Source organism: Petaurus breviceps, unplaced genomic scaffold (assembly GCF_028583685.1).
Source record: "Petaurus breviceps papuanus isolate PSGF00001 unplaced genomic scaffold, PetGlider_PUasm1.0 90459, whole genome shotgun sequence".
Taxonomy (NCBI): Eukaryota; Metazoa; Chordata; class Mammalia; order Diprotodontia; family Petauridae; genus Petaurus; species Petaurus breviceps.
In genome coordinates, this window is record NW_027187259.1 from 1866409 (window position 1) to 1886190 (window position 19782).

The 19782-nt window shown below is 44.0% G+C and overlaps 1 protein-coding gene across 4 annotated transcripts in view; it reads left to right on the forward strand.

Annotated features, from left to right (window-relative positions):
- Nucleotides 1–19782, forward strand: part of TBX22 (T-box transcription factor 22) — a 61881-nt gene that overhangs the window by 18555 nt on the left and 23544 nt on the right. The window contains exon 8 of one of the 4 annotated variants that reach the window (XM_069062544.1): nucleotides 11036–11488. The exons of 1 other annotated variant lie outside the window; for it this stretch is intronic. In XM_069062544.1, the coding sequence (XP_068918645.1) occupies nucleotides 11036–11205 (170 nt within the window). In that variant the 3' untranslated portion in view covers nucleotides 11206–11488. Of the gene's footprint in view, nucleotides 1–7394; nucleotides 7534–11035; nucleotides 11489–18865; nucleotides 19013–19782 lie in introns of those variants that run through there. 2 more of the 4 variants (XM_069062546.1, XM_069062545.1) reach the window with 2 other exon arrangements.

Sequence of the window (19782 nt, forward strand, 5' to 3'; positions counted from 1 at the left end):
CCCCCCCCCCCCCCCCCCGCCCTCCCCCTTCTCTCAATTGTCTCAAACACTCCCAGTGTGTTTCTTTCATTAGGTGCTAGGAGGCATCTCCTGCATCCTGCCTGTAACTCAGTCAGTCAGAGATTCAGTGTTAGGCTTCTGACCCTTTCTTGACTACACTCAACACCCATAGGTCCCACTATGAATGGGCAGGTTTGCTACAGGTCAGAGATCAAACAGCTGGAGCCAGCTGGTGGTGGGCCTGAAATGCTAACCTCAGGTGTAGTGAAGGGTGGGGGTGGGGTAGTGTTGGGGAGCATGGATGACTTTTGTGCAAGAGACTGACAGGCTGAAAGTGCTGCTTTAGGAAGATGTGGGAGGCAAGGGGATGACTTAGGGAAATAGTCCATTCACAAAAATTGAGATAGTACCCACTTATGGTGATGAAATACCAAATTGATTTTTTTCCATTACAAAAAATAAACCTAGTTCTTGTTTTTCTTCATTTGCAACATCAGGACACAATTCATAGCTGGAAGGGACCTCAGAGACCATGTGTAGTCTAAGTCTCTCATTTTCAAATGACAGAATGGAGGTACACGTACTCAGGGTCACACAGTGAGAGAGGCAAGATCTGAGATGCAGTGTGACTTAGTGTGATGGACTGGAGTCAGCAAGCCTGGGGTTCAGATCCCTCCCTATCAGGCTCTTGCTAGCTGTATGACTGTGGACAAGTCACTGAAGCTCTCCATATGTAAAGGGAGGGGTTGGCCTCTTAAGGTCCCTTCCACCTCAAAATCGACAATGCTATAAAATTGGACAAATTCTATAATTTGGACAAAAAAGGAAATCCAGTGCTTTCCCTGCTCTCCCACAGTGATCCTTTTTTTTTTCCTTTCCACCTCCTTCCTGGATCATACTACCCTCCCTGCCTAGACCCTGGTCTAGGTGAATCTAAGTGTGTTCATCAGAAACGTTAGTTTTCATCCTTACATTTCAAGATGTTCCCTTCCTTCATCCCCCCACTCCAATTATCCAGGGAGTGAGGAGGTGAACTTTGCCCATTTCAGAAAACAGCCTTAGGTTCCCCCCCCCTGCTGCTCCCCCCCCAAACACACATACAAAGAGCAGACTAATTTGTTTGAACTCCAAAGCCAAGTATCTTTAGCTCCATTTCAAGAAAAGAAATCATTCTATTTTTCTTGTGGTGGATTTGGATTTAAGAAGACTTAAAGAGTTTGTCAATATTGTCGTTTTTCATTTCTCCTTAGCCTTGGTGAATCCAAGGGATGGAATCCTACCAAGGATTCTCTTTTTCTTCCTCACACTCTTTGCCCCTCTCTGGTAGGATGAGGGCATGAGCTACAACAATTTCCTCAGTGTCTAACTTGGCAGCTGTAAGCACTTAGCAGCTAATCAGACCAATTCGGCTCACCTGTGTGAGTGATTCCCTGACAGCTCCATCTGCTTTGAATCAGGCCTGGCCTGGCTTGGGGGTGCTGGCTGGGGGCAGCGGGGAGCATAAAAGGCTTAAAGTTAAAAAGAGAAGAAAACCGGAATGAAGTTGCAAGATTATTTTTAGCTATTTTTTAGGGTGACTCTAGATATGGTACATTTAAGAAGTATTCTGACTTTGAGGCACATTTCTTCCCGGTCACTATTTTCACATTCAACTTTAAAAAGTGGGAGGATGGACACAGTGTAATTGACTGTGGAATGTGATATAGGAGACAAAGCCATATATAAGAGAAGGCCATTGTCCTTTGTGAGAATAGGATAATCATGGTGGCCATCTTGGGGAAATAGTAAATAAGTGCTTTCTGCCTCAGTTTCTTCATCTGTCAAATGAAGTTAATAATTCTTCACACAACCTAAATGGCCTAGTGCAGGGGTAGAGAACCTGCATCCCCAAGGCTACATGTGGTCCTCAAGTATGGCCCTTTGACTGAGTCCAAGTTTTAAAGAACAAATCCTTTTATTAAAGGGATTTGTTCTATGAAGTTTGGATTCAGTTAAAGAGCTGTACTTGAGGACCTAGAGGGCCACATATGGCCTTGAGGCTGCAGGTTCCCTACCCCTGGAAGTGGCTAAAGTGCTAGACATGGAGTCAGGAAGACCTTAGTTCAAATACTATCTCTGTGAACTGGCCTCTTTTGGCTTTAGTTTCCTCATCTGTAAAACAGGGATGATGATAGCACCTCGTTATTGGGCTGAAGATCAAATGAGATAATATTTGTGAAGTACTTTGAGAACCTTAACAAGCTATATAAATGCTAGCTAACCTTATTACCTACTTCATAAGGCTGTTAGGAGGAAAGTGCTTTATGAAGTATCAAATACTGTATTATAGTAATGGATTGGGTCTCAGGAGTTTTGTTGACTAGATCTGGAGCTGGAAGGGAACGTCAGAAGCCATCTAATCTCCTTGTTTTATAGAGGAGGAAACTGAGGCCCAGAAGAGTCCACATGGCTTGCCCAAGGTCAACCAGGTAGTCAGTGACAGAGGAAAACATGGGTTTCCTAGGTTGGAGTCCTCAACTCTGCCATCTCCTAACTGGGAGATCCTGGATAAGTCCCTTTTCCTCTCTGAACCTTACTTATCCTCTCTGTAAAATGAGAACAATAATAATCTATGTACTCTCTCCTTCCTTCCCTCACTGAGTAGTTGTTAGGAGGAAGGATGGCACCTGGCTCTGAGATTTCATTGCAATAGGGAACTCCCAGGTGATGAAATTCCCTCTACCAACAGTGGATGGAACTTTTAAAAACTGTCTAGAGCAGTAGTGACTATACATAAGGATCCCTGAAAGCTGCAGATTGATTGAGAAAACCACATATTAACATCACCTATGTTCAATTGTATTTTTATTTTTTTTTAATGTTTCCCAGTTATATTTTCATCTGGTCTGGTCCATTCCAGAGCATTGTAGCCTGAATATGCAGCCTACACGTTTGCACCTCTGGGCTAGAGAACTGAGGGAGTAAGTGATTTGCTCAGGTTAACACATCAGGTTAATACATTTCAAAGGTGGGACTGAAACTCAGGTCTTCAAGGATAGCTCACTATCCACTATGGCAATCAAGAAGTACTGACATGTCCACGTGAGCCCAGCACAGTAGTGGTGAGTACTGTGAAGAGTATGAAAGAAATATGAAATTTTGGTACTGGGAGAGCCCTTGGAGACCATCTAGTCTAATCCTTTCATTTTATAGAGGAGAAAAATGATACCCAGAGAGGGGACGGGATATGCTCAGGATCCCATAGGTAGCAGGCAGAGTCAGGATTTGAACCCACATTCTTGACATGCATGCAATCCTGTGTTCCTGCCTCTCCACTAAACCATGTCTCTACATCTCCAGGAGAAGGGCACCATATCACTAGGAAACTCCTATTCAGAGCACATGGCCACAGCTGCACAGCCGCTTTGGAAGGGGACTGTATTTTAATGCTTGCCTTTCTCAGAGCAGCTTAATGTCCTTTCTAGTCATTTGTTCTATTCCTATCTCCCACTGTCAAGTAAGGAGCTCAATGGTGTAGCCATTGACAGATGAATTATGGGATTATAGATCTAGAGTAAAAAAGGAATGTGGAAGTCAGCTAGTCCTCATTTCACAGGTGAGGAAACTGTACCCAGAGGGGTGAAGCTATTTTTCTGAGGTCACGTGACAGAGCTGGGATTTAAACTTAGGTCTTCTGGCTCCAAATCCAGTACTCTGGACAGTGCTATGCTACCTTAAGTTTCACCTCCGGTCCCCAACATCAAGGACAGAACTGGGACTCCATTGGAAGTCTCTCTGTATAAGTAAGGAGCAGAAGTACCCCTTAAAATGCATGGCCAAAGACTGGATGACAACATGCATCAAAAACATATGCTTCACCCTAAACCATCTACTGAGGCCTACACTTTGTTTTCCCCTTTACTAGAGTCTTTCCTAAGTTTTTTTCAGGCACCGGGAGTTGTCGGAGGGAACAAATGCCTACAATCTATGCCAGAACAAAGGCTCCTTAGCATGCCATTAATAGTGCAGTTGCCTTAGGTTGTTACATGCTAACTTTGCAATTTGGAAGGGATCTTGGGGACCAAAAAAAAGGATAAACTGAGCTGAGAGAAGGGAAGGGACTCAGCTACTATCACAATGTCAGATACCTCTTATTTCTCTGAAAGAGAACCTTTGGAGGCACTCCTTCTCCAGGTCCATGATACTAAATTGGCCTCATGGGTCACCTTCAAACCTGTATGAAAGTCACTTGACAAGGAAAATTGTTTGGTGAAATGGCAAAATGCCTCTCCTCCTTTTCCAGGTGAAAAGTTATACATCTTAAAAGGGAGGACTGCATTTTGAGCTATTAAAGGGCAGCCATTGGCACCTGTTTTACTATGACATTAGGTCAAGGCATTTTACTTGCAAAGGCATAAATCTTGGCAGAGGCATCATGTTGCCATGGCAACAGTTTTATCCAAACAAAGGATTCTCTCCTCCTCCTGCCCAGTACACCCACCAGAAAACCTCATCTCAATGACCCCTGAAATAGGAAAATAAGAATAATTGGTCTATGTCATCTTCCAGAAGGCCACTGTTACAAGGAATGATGATGGAAGGTACTTTAAAGATCACCTGCTCCAATCTCCTTCATTGGACAGAGGAGAGAACTATATCCTTGGAAAAAGAGAGTGGCATGGTGGAAAGGGTGTTGACTCTGGGAACAGAAAACCTTTGTGACCTTGGCCAAGTATTTTCCCCTCCTGTGAATCAGTTTATTTTTCTGTGAAATGAAGGGTTTGGGCTTGAACCTAGACCGGAATTCTGGCCAGGGATTAGTGTGACAAGCCAAGGACTATTTGGACTTGTCATATTCACTTCTCTTTGCTTCTCAAAAATTGTGATGATATGGTGCCAGGACAAGAGTCAGGATTGGGTAGCTAGGTGGCTCAGTGAATAGAGCACCAGCCCTGAAGTCCGGAGTTCAAATCCAGCCTCTAACACTTGACACTTAACTAGCTGTGTGTCCTTGGGCAAGTCATTAACCCCAATTGCTTTGCTTTTCCCCCTCCAAAAAAAATAACAAATCCTCAAGGGTGGGGGTAGGAGAGGGAGGGGGAGAAAATTTAGAACTCAAAAACTTGTGGAACTGAATGTTGCAAACTAAAAGTAAATGAATAAATTTAAGGTGTAAAAAAACAAAGAGTCAGGATGACCGGTGATAGCCCAAGGTGCAATGTGACTTTATCATCTCTGGTGTCTGACCAAGATTTAAGTGGTACCTCAGCCGTCTTTGTGGCCATTGGAACACATTGTCCTCATCTGCCAGTTCAGCCATAGAGATCTTCACATGCTTGAGGCAGACATGCCTCCAACTCACAGACAAATCTGGGGCCTGTGCCTGGGGGCCTGTTGGTTATTCTCAGCCTGGTTTAGCCACAATCGAGATGGCTTTACTGGGGTGTGGCTGCTGTGCATGCTACAGCTTCTTAGAGCCACAGGTGAGAGTTGCATGAATCAAGTAGACACCAAAGGTGAACAAGCAGCCCAGAAAAGGGCTTGTCAAGCTCTCATAGCAGGGCACTAGTCTTTCTGAAGACCCCTAGTAGAGGAGAAGTAGCATATATTCATAGGATTTAGAGTTGGGAGGGGCCTTGGAAGTTATGTATTTGGATCCTTTAATTTTACAGATGAGGAAACCAATACCCTACGAGGCTAAGTGGTCTGCCCAAGATAACAGTGTGAGCTAGTGAGGGAACCAGGAATAGAACTCAGGTCCCCTGATGCCTAGCCCAAAGGCTGCTAGAAAAGCCAGTTCTGATCACAGCATCTCCTGAGTAATAATTAGGGCTAATGCCCTCATTTTACAGAAGAGGAAACTTATAGAAGGGGAAAGAACTTGAATTCAAGTTCACACAGCTAGCAAGTGGGAAAATGCTTCATATTTCCTAAGAAATGAAATTCCTGTAGTATTATGTCATGTAGAGTAAATTCTGAGGGAAAGTGGGAGGGCAGTGGGGAGAGGTGAGGGACACCTGGATACTTTCCCCTACTGATTGGATCAAATATTCGGACAAGGTAATTAAATTCTAAAAATATCATTTCTACTGATGAAAATGAGAGTAGCTCTATGGAAATGTTTTGCATATCTACACATGTATAAACTATATTGAATTGCTTGTCTTCCCAGTGGGGGTGGGTGAGGAGGGAAGAAGAGCGAGAATCTGAAACTCAAAGTTTTACAAACAAATGTTAAAAAATTGTTTTTACATGCAACTGGGAAATAAGATATATAGGCAATGGGGTATAGAAATCCATGTTGCCCTACAAGAAAGTAAGGAGGAAGGGGGGGATAGAAGAGAGGGCAGACTAGAGGAAGGGGTAATCAGTATGCTTGCCATCTTGAGGTGGGGGTTAGGGGAGAGATGGGGAGTAAATTTAGAACTCAAAATCTTGTGGAAATGAATGTTGAAAACTAAAAATAAATCAATAAATAAACTCTGGAAAATAAGAATAGCTATAAAGTGATGTGCTATCTAAAAAGTAAATACACATACATTTCCAACTGAAGTGAGTGAGGGCTTTATCAACTTTAGGCTGGTTCAGCCCATGGCAAAACTATGAAGAAAATGAAGTTCACCTTGGGGTTTCCCCTATTTCTTGATACCCTTTGATTTAATTGACATTGCTCTCTCTTGGTTCTACCTTCCTGACTATTCCTTCTCAGTCTTCTCTGCTGCTGCCCCATCCTCCTCTCTCCCCAAGCATGTGTGACCCCCTCTCCCCACCAAGGCTCAGTCCTTGGCCCTTGTCTCCTCTCTCTCAGTGATTTCAACCATAACTCAGAGTTCAACCTCTGGGCAGGCAACTCACTGATATATGTTTAGCCCTGGATTCTCCCTGAATGCCAGTCCTGCACCTCCAGCTTCCCAGTAGTCATCTCTAACAGGATGTCCAGCCACTATCTCTAAATCAAGTCTTGGACTGAACTCATCTTCTTCCCTACAAAATTGACCCTTTTCTCCAAGTCTCTGCATCTCTCTTGATGGTACCACCATCTTTCCAGTTACCCTGGCTCAAAACCTGAGAGTCCTCTTGGTTCTTTCTTCTTCCTTGCCTTCCACATCCAACCAATGGCCAACTTGGTTACTTCTGCAACATCTCTCTCAACTACTCACTCTCTTCCATTCCTACTCTCTCCAGCCTATCTGTGGCTCTCATTGCCTCTCCCCTGCATGTTTTACTAGCCTCCTGACCCATCTTCCTGCCTCTATTCTCACCCTTATCCATTCCATCCTCCACATAGCTACCAAAGTATTCTTCCTAATGCAAGGTACTCCAGGACCTTCTGTGGCATTCTGTTACCTATAGGTTGACACAAAATTCGACATTCAAGGCTCTCCACAATCTGATTCTAATTTACCTTTGTATAGTGAAAAGAGCCCTTGATCTGGAGTCAGAGGGTCTGGATTCAAACTGTGTCTACTTACTACCTGTGTGACCTTGGACAAGAGAGATAACTTCTCTGGATATTAATTGTTTCATCTGTAAAATGAGTAAGTTGGAGTAAATTATCTTAAAGGTTCTTTTTTGGATGCTCTTCCATTCCCCACACTATGCTCCAGTCAAATGACTTCCTGGTCTCTCCTCTGTGCATTGGTACAGGTATTGAAAATCTCTACTCATTGAAATAGTTTTTGTTTCTTCAAGACCCAGCTCAAGTGGCATCTTTTCTGTGAAACCTTCCCTTATCCTGCCAGTTATCCAGGGTCATCTCCAGTCATTCTGTTCTATATCTTGCCACTGGACCCAGATTACTCCAGGGGAGAGAGTGAGGCTGGTGAGTTAGCACAGTCCTCTCTCACTTAAATCCAATTCACTTGCAAGTTTTGGCATCACCTCCCTGGTGTCCTCTTGGAGAACAAAGGCCAAACAACAGCAACAGCATATATTGCCAGTTAGAAGTGATCCCTCCCTTCTCTAACCATTTAAAGCCTCTCTGGTCTTTCCTATAGCAGGATTGTAGAGTGGATAGAGACAGCAAGACATGTGTGTTCAAATCCTGCCTATGGTACATCCTGACTGTGTGATGCTAGACAAGTCCCTTAAATCTCAGTGCTTTAGGTAACTGGAAGATCATACATTGCAAAATGGGTTGTCTCAGCAAATTGCCACACTGAGAATTCCCCATCCAGATGAAATCACAGGTCTTAAGCACATTGTGGCTTCAAATCCCACCTATCTCCTCCAGGAAGTCTTCCCTAATGCCCAAGTGGGTGGCAATGACCTTCACCCTGAGCTCACACTTGACACCTCACACCTAGTGGTTATCCATGCTCATGTCTCACCTGTCTCCTAAACTGCTAGCCCCCCTTGAAGCTAGAGGCTGACTTATGCAAACTTTGTCCCTCCCCTCCCCCCAGCACAGTGCTCTTACGAGGCAGGCATTTAATAACTGTGTTAAGTGAATGAATGTCTCATAGGACTTTATGCCCCACCCCATCTTCTATTAGATTGTAAGCCGAGGGCAGGGATAATGCATTGCATCATGCTGCTATCTTCCTCAACTCTTAGCACAGTGTCTTGTACATTATAGACACTTAAGAAATGTTTCTTGAATCCAATCCTGCACGTGTCTATGCTTCAGGAATCTGTCACTTCATACTGGTAGTGAGAACCCTCACTGACAAAGATCACAGTCCACTCTACATGGTAGGAGATAGCTCTTGAAAGTAGCCTTGATCTCAAAACTTAGCACCCAGTCAACCTGGCAGGAGGCTTCTCTGACCTTACCTAGTCTGCTCTGTAGCTGGAGGGCACTATGGGAAAGGGCTATAGGAAAGACCAGAGAGAAGGGAGGGATCACTTCTCATTGGCAGGATATGCTGCTGTTATTGTTGTTTGGCCTTTGTTCTCCAAGAGGACACCAGGGAGGTGATGCTAAAACTTGCAAGTGAATTGGATTAAAGTGAGGGAGGGCTGTGCAAAGTCACCAGCCTCACTCTCTCCCCCACAGTCATCTGGGTCCAGTGGCAAGATACAGATCACAATGACTGGAGATGGCCCTGGACAATTGGCAGGCAGGCATGCTCTCATCAGGCCAATACCTCTAGCTTTTCCCACTTGGTGGGACCTGTCAGACCCTGCACTTGATTGGCAGAGCCTTCCAGAAACAGGGTCATCTCTAAGTCATGCTGAGTCATTGGTCAGAGGAGGGCTTCAGTGCTAATTTAATTATCACCAAATGAAAGGACCTGGTTGAGTCCAATTCTAATCTCGAGTCCCTTTAGTGCTGCAGAGAGTTGGTCCAACCAGTATCAGGCCCACTGCTGCTTTTCTTCCCACTATTGTCTCCTTCAAATAGAATACACCTGCATTACAAACTCATAAAGACATTCATTCCCCTGTTGGCCTGTAGCACAATGATAGATTTGGCATTCGGCTCTGCTTTTCTATGATTCGCTCCAGTGCGCACATCATGTTATGATTTGTTGCCTGGGATTGATTAAAAAAAGGTCTTTTGATCAGTGTAACTGGCTGAAACAGTTGTTTATTGCTGGACAAATCTTCAAGCACAAGCGGTCAGGGCTGGGGTTGTGTGTGTGTGTGTGTGTGTGTGTGTTTGGTCTAGCCTGTTTTTGTCATAATTGATGAGTTCATTCATGAGGGAGTGTGTGAAAATGTTCAGATTGCCCTCGGCATGAGAATATTTGCTGCCACCACTACTCCCCCCTCAGTCACTCATCATAGCAAAACTGTCACCCTGTGTGAGTGGACATAACCCTCTAGAACCCAGATGGAACCAGCCAACTGTAGTCCAATAGCTGCCAAGTCCAAATTCTTCCTAGCCCCCTCCTTGGAACCAACCTGTGGATACCATGGTGGTCATCACTTTCTCTGCTTAAGGTCAGACTTACGTTCTCAGATCAGCACACCCTGTAGGCTGGTAGCAGAGGAAAAGACACAAATAATCATAGCCTCACTCTAGATACAAAATCTCCTTGTCACTTTACAAAGCCTGCCCAGGTATCTTGGTAAGTGACACCATGGCATTCTGCCATCAGCTTCCTCTGGGGGAGAGTCTAGAGATGGCAAGGACTGGCCTTGTGCCTAGAGCACAGCAGAAAACTCATACATACTGGGAGGGGGGGAATGTCTTCAGGTTTTGATGTTGGTCTCCAAAGACAGTACAAGCAGCTAACAGTTAATGGAAACACCCAGATAAATAACCAGGTAGCAGAACATGGTTCATGACCTCAAAGTCGCCTTCTTTCCTTTATTATAAAGCCCTTTAGATCATGACCATGACTATTAATTGTGCTTAAAACTGACCTGGTAGTCACAATGGAGGGGGGGTTTGCAGGCAATGTTTCCTTTTATAGTTTCTTCTCAAATCTTCCAATTTCTTCTCAATATCTTCCCCAAAGAAAAACAAAATGGATCCCCCTTTTACAAAATCAGTATTTTGTGTGTTTAAAAAAATCCAAATACTGCATGCTTGAGATTTGTCTTGATTTAAAAATATAAAATGTCAGAAAAAGGCTTCTTTTGGTGTTGTACAGTTGGATGCCAACATTATCTTGTTACACACTGGAGGTTCTGGAGCACACATTTCTTATTCTGGTTTAATCCTTATTTCTTGAAAGGCCTTTTTAATAGATTTTTGAAATTTGCATGACTATTTGTTCATAAAAACCCTTTTTTTTGCTCTTAGCCAGGTTGTAAGGGAAAACCAGCAACCCTGGCTCCATGGGCTTGACAGCCTAGCTCTGAAGGCTCTAGTCAGCACACTACCACAGCTGTGACCAATAACGGCACTGTCTTTATTATTCTCTGCTGATATGAAATTAAAATGAACTGGAAATGTTTATTCCATAAATGGCGGGCAACACATTTACTAGCTAATCAAAGCTAAGGGCTTACTGGAGAGAGAGAGCTTTCTTGTCCAGCCCCAGTGAGTGGTAACCTAATAGCAAACTTTCCCCAATGGGCAAAACTGGCCAGCTTGGCAAAAGAATCCAAGACAGAGCGATATCTTCATTAGGGGAAATTCTTTTCTTCTCCCCATTCCCAGGTGTCTCAAGAAGCAAGGCTCCAGCTCGTGTGGAAAATCAGTTAACTGTGTTCCTATGGCTGTGTGTGCAGAAGCAGGTCACTTTCTGTGGTAGAAACTTTGGGATAAAACTATTTGAATTGTTGTTGACTTCCTTTTCAAAATCCCCCTGGACTCTGTTTAAAAGCTGAAGTAGTCACTTTTTGGTCATTCTGCTGGTGTTCCTTCCCTCCCTTTCTTTCACATGGAATCCCATTGATGTGTCCCCCACCCCCAGCACACACACACACACACACACACCCCATTCACATACACACACACACACACATTCCTGGGGCTCTTTTGCACCAATCGATAAATGGGCCTCAATCCAATTATGGCAGGTTGTGATTTCTTCAGTGGCTGAGTGCCCTCTCCTAACATGTATTTTCCTTGAAATCAGATACTTCTCCTCAACAGACACATGCCAATCACTGCAGCCACATGAGGAAATACCATAACTGCATAAAGACGACTTGCTGACATGTGCCTGCAAATTGATCTTCAAGATGTACAATGGCCTTGGGGGGGGGATGCGGTGGGGGAAGGGGCACCATCTGGTGGGAAAGGGAGAACTGCAGGAGCTTCAATTGCCCTTTATTCAATTTCAAACAACAATTTAAAACTGCTCAGGTAGAGAGAAGCCCAGGTCTGAGACAGGCCAAGCTCACTTCAATCTGTGTCACTCTCTTGGGGTGAGGACTGATTCTAAGCAGATATGGACAACAACACAGACAGTGAAGTGCGGGATTAACAGTAGGATGTGAGAGCTGGCTAAAAATGGTGGAAGACCCATGCACAAGCACTAAGTGCTAGCGGGGGTGGTATCTTGTTCCATGGACAACAAGACTGGGACATGAAAGGAAATGTTTCTTGCAGGGCACCATTGTGTGCCCATGAGAAAAGACAGCTCTGGAAAAATTTGTCCTTGGTCAAAGTCTTACTATGCTGAAAATCATTCTTATAGTATGCAGATTAGGGCATTGTTGGAGAGGGTGAGTTCCCAAGTTTTCAGCAGATGGGCAATAATTCATGGAAGAAGCCAATGTGGAGAAGGAGGTGACAAGACCAATTGTTTTCAAGAAGCTTCAGTGGCTCCCTATTACTTCTCATCTTGGCATTGAAGGCCCTCTACAACCTGGTTCCAAATGACCATCTCAGCCAAACTGGAGTACTAGCTGACGAAATCTTGGGCTCTCCCAGGTGAAATCACAGGTCTGGACAGATGCATACTTTAAGCACATTCTAACTTCAAAGCCCAACTCAAGTTCTACCCCCTAGGTGGGGGTCAATGACCTTCACCTTTGGACCTCACACAGGACTTTGTTTTGCATTTGTACCAGAGGTAGTTAGATGGTGCATCAGACAGAGGGCTGGGCCTGGGCTTAGTAATACTTGTGTTCAAATACAGCCTCAGACACTTCTTGTTGTTGTGACCCTGGACCTGTCATTTAACTTCTGTCTACTTTGGTTTCCTCAACTGCAAAATGGGAATAATAACAGCACCTACCTAACAGTGTTGTTGTGAATCTCAAATGAGATAATATTTGTAAAAAGTGCTTAACACAGTTCCTGGCAAGTAGGCCCTTAAGACATGCATATTCTGTCCCCCCCTTCCCCTCTTACCTCTGTGTAGTCCCTCCTCATCTCCATCCTTCAAAGTCCAGCCAGGGAGTCATCTTCTCTAAGAAGACTTTCCTGATCTCTCTATTGCTTTGACTGACATGCTAACTTTTTTGGGAAGATATCACATCTCCCCCATTAGGTACTATCAAAATGCTAACTATGAAGATGATGATGATGGTGATGATGATGTTGCAAAGAGAAAAATATAGATGATCCAACAAAGAGAGCTGTCCCAAAATTCAATAGGCTGCCTAAGGAAGGTCTCTCTCCCTCACTGGAGGGCTTCAAGCAGGGAGATTGGATGCTTAATTTTTTGTTAAGGCATTCTTCTCCAGGTAAGTAGAGGTAAGGTATTGTATCTAAAGTCAGAAAAGAGATTGGTTCAAACCCTGCCTCGATACTTAGCAAGTCACTAACTTCACCTTACACAGTCCTCTGTAAAATGGGCACAATACCTCTACTCACTTCATAAGATTCTTATAGGAATCAAATGAAATTTGCCAGGAAACTGGTATTGACAATAAAAAAAGGAAGTTCATTTGAGAGGGATTATGGGAAGACAAGCTATAAATTTCTCTACCTGTTCCGGAAAAAAATAATTGAACAATGTGAGAAAAACCACTAAATTATTTGTACCATTGACCTAGTAATCCCATTACTGGGCATATACCCCAAGGAGATCAGAGGTAAAAGGAGAGCTACCTCATCCTCCAGAACGTCTTTCCTGATCTCCCAGATAAAAGCGATATCTCCCATTAGAAATGTTCCTAGAGCACTTTATGTGGATTTCACCTTTATATTTATCACAACCCATCTTATATGATATTTCTCTGTGTATATGGCACATTCCCACATTAAATTGTAAGCTCCTTAAGGGAATTTTTTAAATCCTAAGAACCAAGCCCAGTAGAGGTTGAATTGAATAGAATCAAGAGATAACACACTCAAAGGAGCCTTGATTTATAATTGTGAAGGATTTGAGATATCAACTTGTCCAAGTTAATTCCCAGGACTGAGGTCCTGAAAGGAGCAGGGACTTACCTCAGGTCACTTGGGTGGGTGGCAGAGTGGGGATTCCAGTCGTGGTCTGCTGACTCCAAATCTGGGACTCTTTCTGTTGGACCCCACTACCCTATTCAGTCCCTAGCACTTGAGGGTGAAGCAGTTTGAAGGCTATCTTCTTTCTTGAAAACAAGGACCCAGAGAGGGCTATTAGCTGGGGGGAACAGAGAAGACTGGAATGGCAGGGCAAGGGGATTTTGATGCACTTGTGTGACATCAAAGTTTTACTGACACTTGTGCATCAGTAAATTCGGATAAAGATACAGAAGAAACTTCTGGAGCAAAGTGTTTCATTTGTGCTGGGCCTTTTTTGCCAGTGTATGATAGTCACAGCTGCCAAGGAAGTAGGCAACCTCTCTTGGCATAAAATTGGTGATCATAAACCTAAGTACTGACATCCACCCTTTCCTTGGATGATGCCTCATGCTGACTCAGAGATGGGAACGTTATTGTATGGCTGCACATGGCTGGTGGCACAATGGATGGGGCACTGGACTTGGAGTCAAGAAAACTTGAGTTCAAATTCTGTCTTAAAACACTTTCTAGCTGTGTGACCCTGAGTAAGTCACTTAACCTCTTTCTGCTTCCTCATTTATGAAGTGGAAATGATAATAACACCTACCTCATTGGATTATTATGAAGATCAAATGAGGTGTCTATAAAGTGCTTTGCAAATTTTAAAGCAGTATATAAATGTTATGATTATTACTGTTGTTATATAGCTTGAAATCCTCTAATGATTTTGTTCCTCTGCAAGAAAGGTGACTGAGACTGAGGTACCCCTGGTAACTGAGGGTCTTATACCATATTCACAAACAGAAGAATTCTATTCCCTCACTAGAAGGAGCCAAGAGCTATCGAGCCTCCCTCAGTTTGACAAAGATAGTCCCAAGGGGTCATTTTTCTGCCTCCAAAGAGTTTGCTATGGCCTGTGCCAGGAAATGTAGCCTGTCTTCTGCCTGTTGGGGCCTTGTCCAGATGGTCTGTATTTGGGGCCTGCTCATTTGGAGGTCACTGACCTACAGAGCTGCCATTTGCTGCCTTTTGCTATTTCACTTAAGACTCATGGCGCAGAATCCTCCTGTTACCGAGAGCAGCCAATGGTTATTCTTTCTGATTGTGCCTTGGTGACTGGACATCATCACAGTAGATGTGGCAGAGTCACCCAGACCACGGGAGGATCTGGATGCAGAGATGATGGCATGAACTATACTAACATTTCCTTTGGAAATTAGTTTCATGAAAACATATCTGGTTTGGATTTCAGATGTTATTTTTTCCTAAATGGAGGAGAATGCAAATGTATTTGCTGTCCTAGGAGAGATATGGGTGTGGATCCTCAGGATAATTACAAGGCTCAAGGATCGAGCGCCTAGGACAAAGGGCTCAGCCAATCCTACAGAAGTACAATTGAAAGGAAAGAAGGCAACCGTGGAAAGTGGACAAAAAAGGAAGACAAAGAAATGATGTATTATTTGGGTGACAGTATGTCATGCCATAAATTATGTAAGGAAGAGAGGAAGATGAGGAAGAAGGGCAAAACCAACTCCCAGGAATTCCTTGTCAGTTTGAGTGCGACATGAAATGTTGTGCCTCGTGGGGATTAGCTGTTCTTTCCCAATATGCAGCAACATTCTATCTCTATGTAGAAGCAGTTAGGTTGTGCAGTGGGTAGAACTTTAGGCCTAGAGTTAGGAAGACTTGACTGAGTTCAAATCTAGCTTCGATGCTTAGTAGCTGTGTGACCCTGAGCAAATCGCTTAACCTTTATCTGCCTCAGTTTCCTCAATTACAACATGGGATCAAATGAGAGTATATTTGTAAAGCATTTAGTACAGTGCTTGGCCCATGGCAAGCTTTTAATAAGTGTTTGGCTTTTGGATTCCTCTCTACTGTCCCTCTTTTTGACCATTTTGGGGTATGTGTGGAGTTCATGATATCAAAGTTTGTCTTCTGTGACTGGCTCTCCCCATTCTGTCAAGCCTCCTTCCTTCCTTCCCCAATACTGCTTTTGCTCATAATGCCTCACCACCTGACTGGAACTCCTCAGTACTATTCCCCCTTGCCCCAATACTGCAACAGAAGCTTGTGATTTCCAAGGGTTCAACTAACCAATTCAATAATCGAGGCTAAAAGGTAAGGGATAGAGGGAATCCTTTCCCTGCTGGCAGCCTTCTGGAAATGATGCTCTGGTTTTAGTTTATTATTAAAAATGATCGGGGTGGCTAGGTGGTGCAGTGAATAGAGCACCGGCCCTGAAGTCAGGAGGACCTGAGTTCAAATCCGGCCTCAGACACTTGACATACTTACTAGCTGTGTGACTTTGGGCAAGTCACTTAACCCCAATTGCCCTCCAAAAAAAAGCAAAAAATAAACGAATAAAAATGATATATCTTTGAAGGACCTTGGAGGTTCTAAAGTACTTTCTTTACAATAATTCTGTGAGGTGCATAGTACAAGTGTTATTACTCCCTGAGAGGGGGTGGGTGAGATGTGGCTTGTCCAAGGTTCAAGTTCTGCCTCTGACACATACTGGCTGTGTCACCCTGGGCAAGTCACTGAGTTTCTCAGTGATACAGGCAACTTTCTAAGTCTAGAAGTTGAGGAGAAGGTGCCAACCTACACTGGTAGAAGGAGTTCCTTTTCTTGGAAGTTCCCTAAACTTGTAAAATCACGAGTGGTTACCGTCCTCATCCCATACAGTTGGTAAACAGCAGAATATAAATTCGAACCCAGATCTTCTGACTTCAAATTCAGCACTCTTTCCATGGTCCCATACTGAAATAGGTACTCTAGTCTACAAATACTATGAGTCAGAATGGGACAAACCCAGAAGGAACACGTTCCTATGACCTGTGGCCATGTTTTGCTGGGGATGGGACAAAAGATTATAACTTCCTGGTCACAAGTGACTGAGTGTCTCAAGATAGAATGGACCAGGTTATGCCCCTATAAGCTCGAAAATTAGAAAAGCCACTAGGTGTCTGGTGACTAGAGAAAGTAATAGAGTTTGCCAGTAGCAGAAGCAGCCTTGGATATCAAAGGAATGATTTGTCCATTGGCTACACCATATCTAAGACTGAACCCTGGGAAAGGAGCAAAGGGCTCCAAAGGCCTGGAAGCACCTCTTCCTTTGGGATGGAAGTGGTGTCAGCAGGGTGTGAGATGGGAATATTTTGTAGGAATACCTGTTTTGAAGTTTGAATCTAGGCTCCTCAGGGATGAAGTGGATGTGTAGAGGGAAAAATAGATGCTAGATTTTGGGGGAGGGGTGTTATACTTTGGTCCTTGTTGTACCTTCTCAGTAAATACAAGTTAGAGGCAGCTAGGTGGCACAGGGGTAGGGCACTGGGCCTGCAGTCAGAAAGGCCCAAATTAAAATCTGGCCTCTGCACATTACTAGCCACCTGACCCTGGGCAAGTCACCTCAGTTCTATCTGCCTTGGGGGCAGCTAGGTGGCACAGGGGTAGGGCACTGGGCCTGGAGTCAGGAAAACCTGAGTTCAAATCTGGCCTCAGAGCCTTACTAGGTATGTGACCCTGGGCAAGTCACTTCACCTCTCTGCCTCAGATTCCTCAACTGTAAAATGGAAATAATAATAGCACCTACCTTCCAAGTGTGTTTGACGATTCAATGAAATATTTTTAAAAGTGCTTAGCATGGTATCTGGCATGTAGCATATGGCAAAGGTGCTACATAAATTATTCACTTCCCCTTGTAAAAGCTAACTGTTGCTAACTGGTTAATTGATATTGAGGAACATACTGGTGGTGGCTTGAGTGAGGTAGCCTTAGATGGCACAGACTCCCCAAGAATTCCCCTATAATCCCAGAGGGGCTCAATAGCCAGACATCCTCTGGGGACTTGACCTGCCATTGTGACTAAGAGCATAGTGAGCACAGAGCCTGCTCTACATGAAGAAAGCAAGAAATACACAAAAAGACTTCAATGAAGTGATGCAGAGGGAAGAAAGACAGCAGAAGAGTACCACCTGTGACATACTCACTCATTGCTTTGTCACCGAAGTGTGGGCTCCTCTCCCCTAATGCACATCAATACCCTTCTATATTTCCCAGCAGCCACCCAGGTACTGAACCCCTCTGCACTTAGTTAGAGTTGACCCTCAGACAAACACATACACATAGAGCCTGATCCTGGGTCTGTTACTGAAGCCTTTTCATCTTGGTAGAACCCACTTGAGCTTTGGCTGGCCCAGTACAGCTTTCAAAAGGCCACCCTGAGGGGACTCTGAGTGAGGACTGAAGCAGAGGACTAGATCAGCAACAGCCTCTCATAACACAGGAGAAAAAGAGATCAGAAAGGGGGTGGGGAGAGTTTATCATGACTTGGTTAAATTAGCCCACACATTTGTTTGTCTGTTTGTCTGGAGCTCTGTTTTCACTGGAAACTCCCCCTACCAATGGGAAGAGGGTGAGAGTTGCCTGGGGTGGTACTGAGATGTTACATGGGTTACCAGGGATTTGAACCCAGGTCTTTCTGACTCCAAGGCCAGCTCCCTACCCACTACAACATACCACCTTGTTAAATTGTTTGGAGTTTGTACTTGTATGTATATTTCATGTTTATTTTTGTAGATGGTTAAAAAGTTCATGATAAGAGCATTTATAAAACAGCCAAACTTATCCTGTAGATGCATTCGTTTTTCTCTTAACAGAAAGCTCTCCTTCCCTAAAGAAGTTGCCATCTCTAGAAGTCCATTTAGATGGGGGATAGCTAGGACCTACAGAGGTTGACTTGAATGATCTAAGGATGTTCAGCCTGGAGAAGAGAAGACTTATGGGAAGCTGATGGTCACCTTCAAGGATCTCAAGGATTGTTGTGGGGGAGACAAAGTAGACAGGTTCTGCTTGGTGCCAGAGGGCATAAATAGGAGCCTTGGATGAAAGTTTAAAGGGGCATATGTGGGCCCAATGCAAAGAGAAACCTCCCAACGATGAAAGTGGAAGGTGCTCTCTTCATTGGACATCTTCAAGTAGAAGTGGGATGCAGCTACTGTTGGCATGTGGTAGAGGGGAATCTTGGTCAGGTCTAGGCTGATGTTCTGATGTCCCTTCAGACTCTCAGAATCTCTGACCTAATTTCTTTTCTTTTCCACCATCCAGGCAAAAATCTTAGAGCCAAATCAAGAGTCCAGCTCGAGTAATCAGCTCACATCAGTTGTTTGGTGGCCTCTCTACCTTGCTTCAGCCCTAAATGTTGTCATTTTGCCCTGGGCTTTTCCCTGTAAGCTGCCCCAAGTCTTTTTGGAAGCACATGGTATATAAATCTCACATAAGTGAAACATCAGGGGTTCTGGGCTGCTGGAAAAGGGTTTCAATTGCTCAGAGGTGTGAATCCTCCCTCTGATCCCCAGATGTCCTACTCTACAAAAGCCCCACTCCCTGGAGTCTGGACTCTGTCTAATTCCAATTGATGGTACCCCTTCATTTATGGGCAATTGTACACAGGACCCCTAACTTACATGTTGTGGGTCAGTGAAAAGACAGAGGGGTAGAGCAGAAAGAGCCCTGAACTCAGGGGTTCAAATTCCAGCTGTGCGACCTTGGGCATGTTACATCCCCCCTCTGGGCCTCAGTTTCTTTATCTGTAAACCAAGGAGAGGGGTGGTTATGGGTTAGATCATAGGATTTAGAGCCCTAGAGATCATCTACTGAAACTTCCTTAATTTACTGAGAATGAAACTCAAGTCCAGAATGTAAATCTAGGTCCTCTGGTCTTTATGGCCCTTTCTAGCCAGCTTTAAATCCAATGATTCTATATTACCTGGAGCATATATAGAAATATCCTATAGTCCTATCACAAGGACTCTTTATTCCTCCTCTGTGAAAGAGGTAGAATGAGACAGTGGGTGTAGTATGGCTTTAACTTGAGTTCAAATCCAGTCTTAGATGCATACCAACTAGTTCCCAACTTCAGTCTGCCTCAGTTTCCAAATCTGTAAAATGAGGATAATGATATATGTGCCCCTTACCCCACAGGCTCTTGTGCAGTTGTGCACAACAACTGCTTTGCAAGCTTT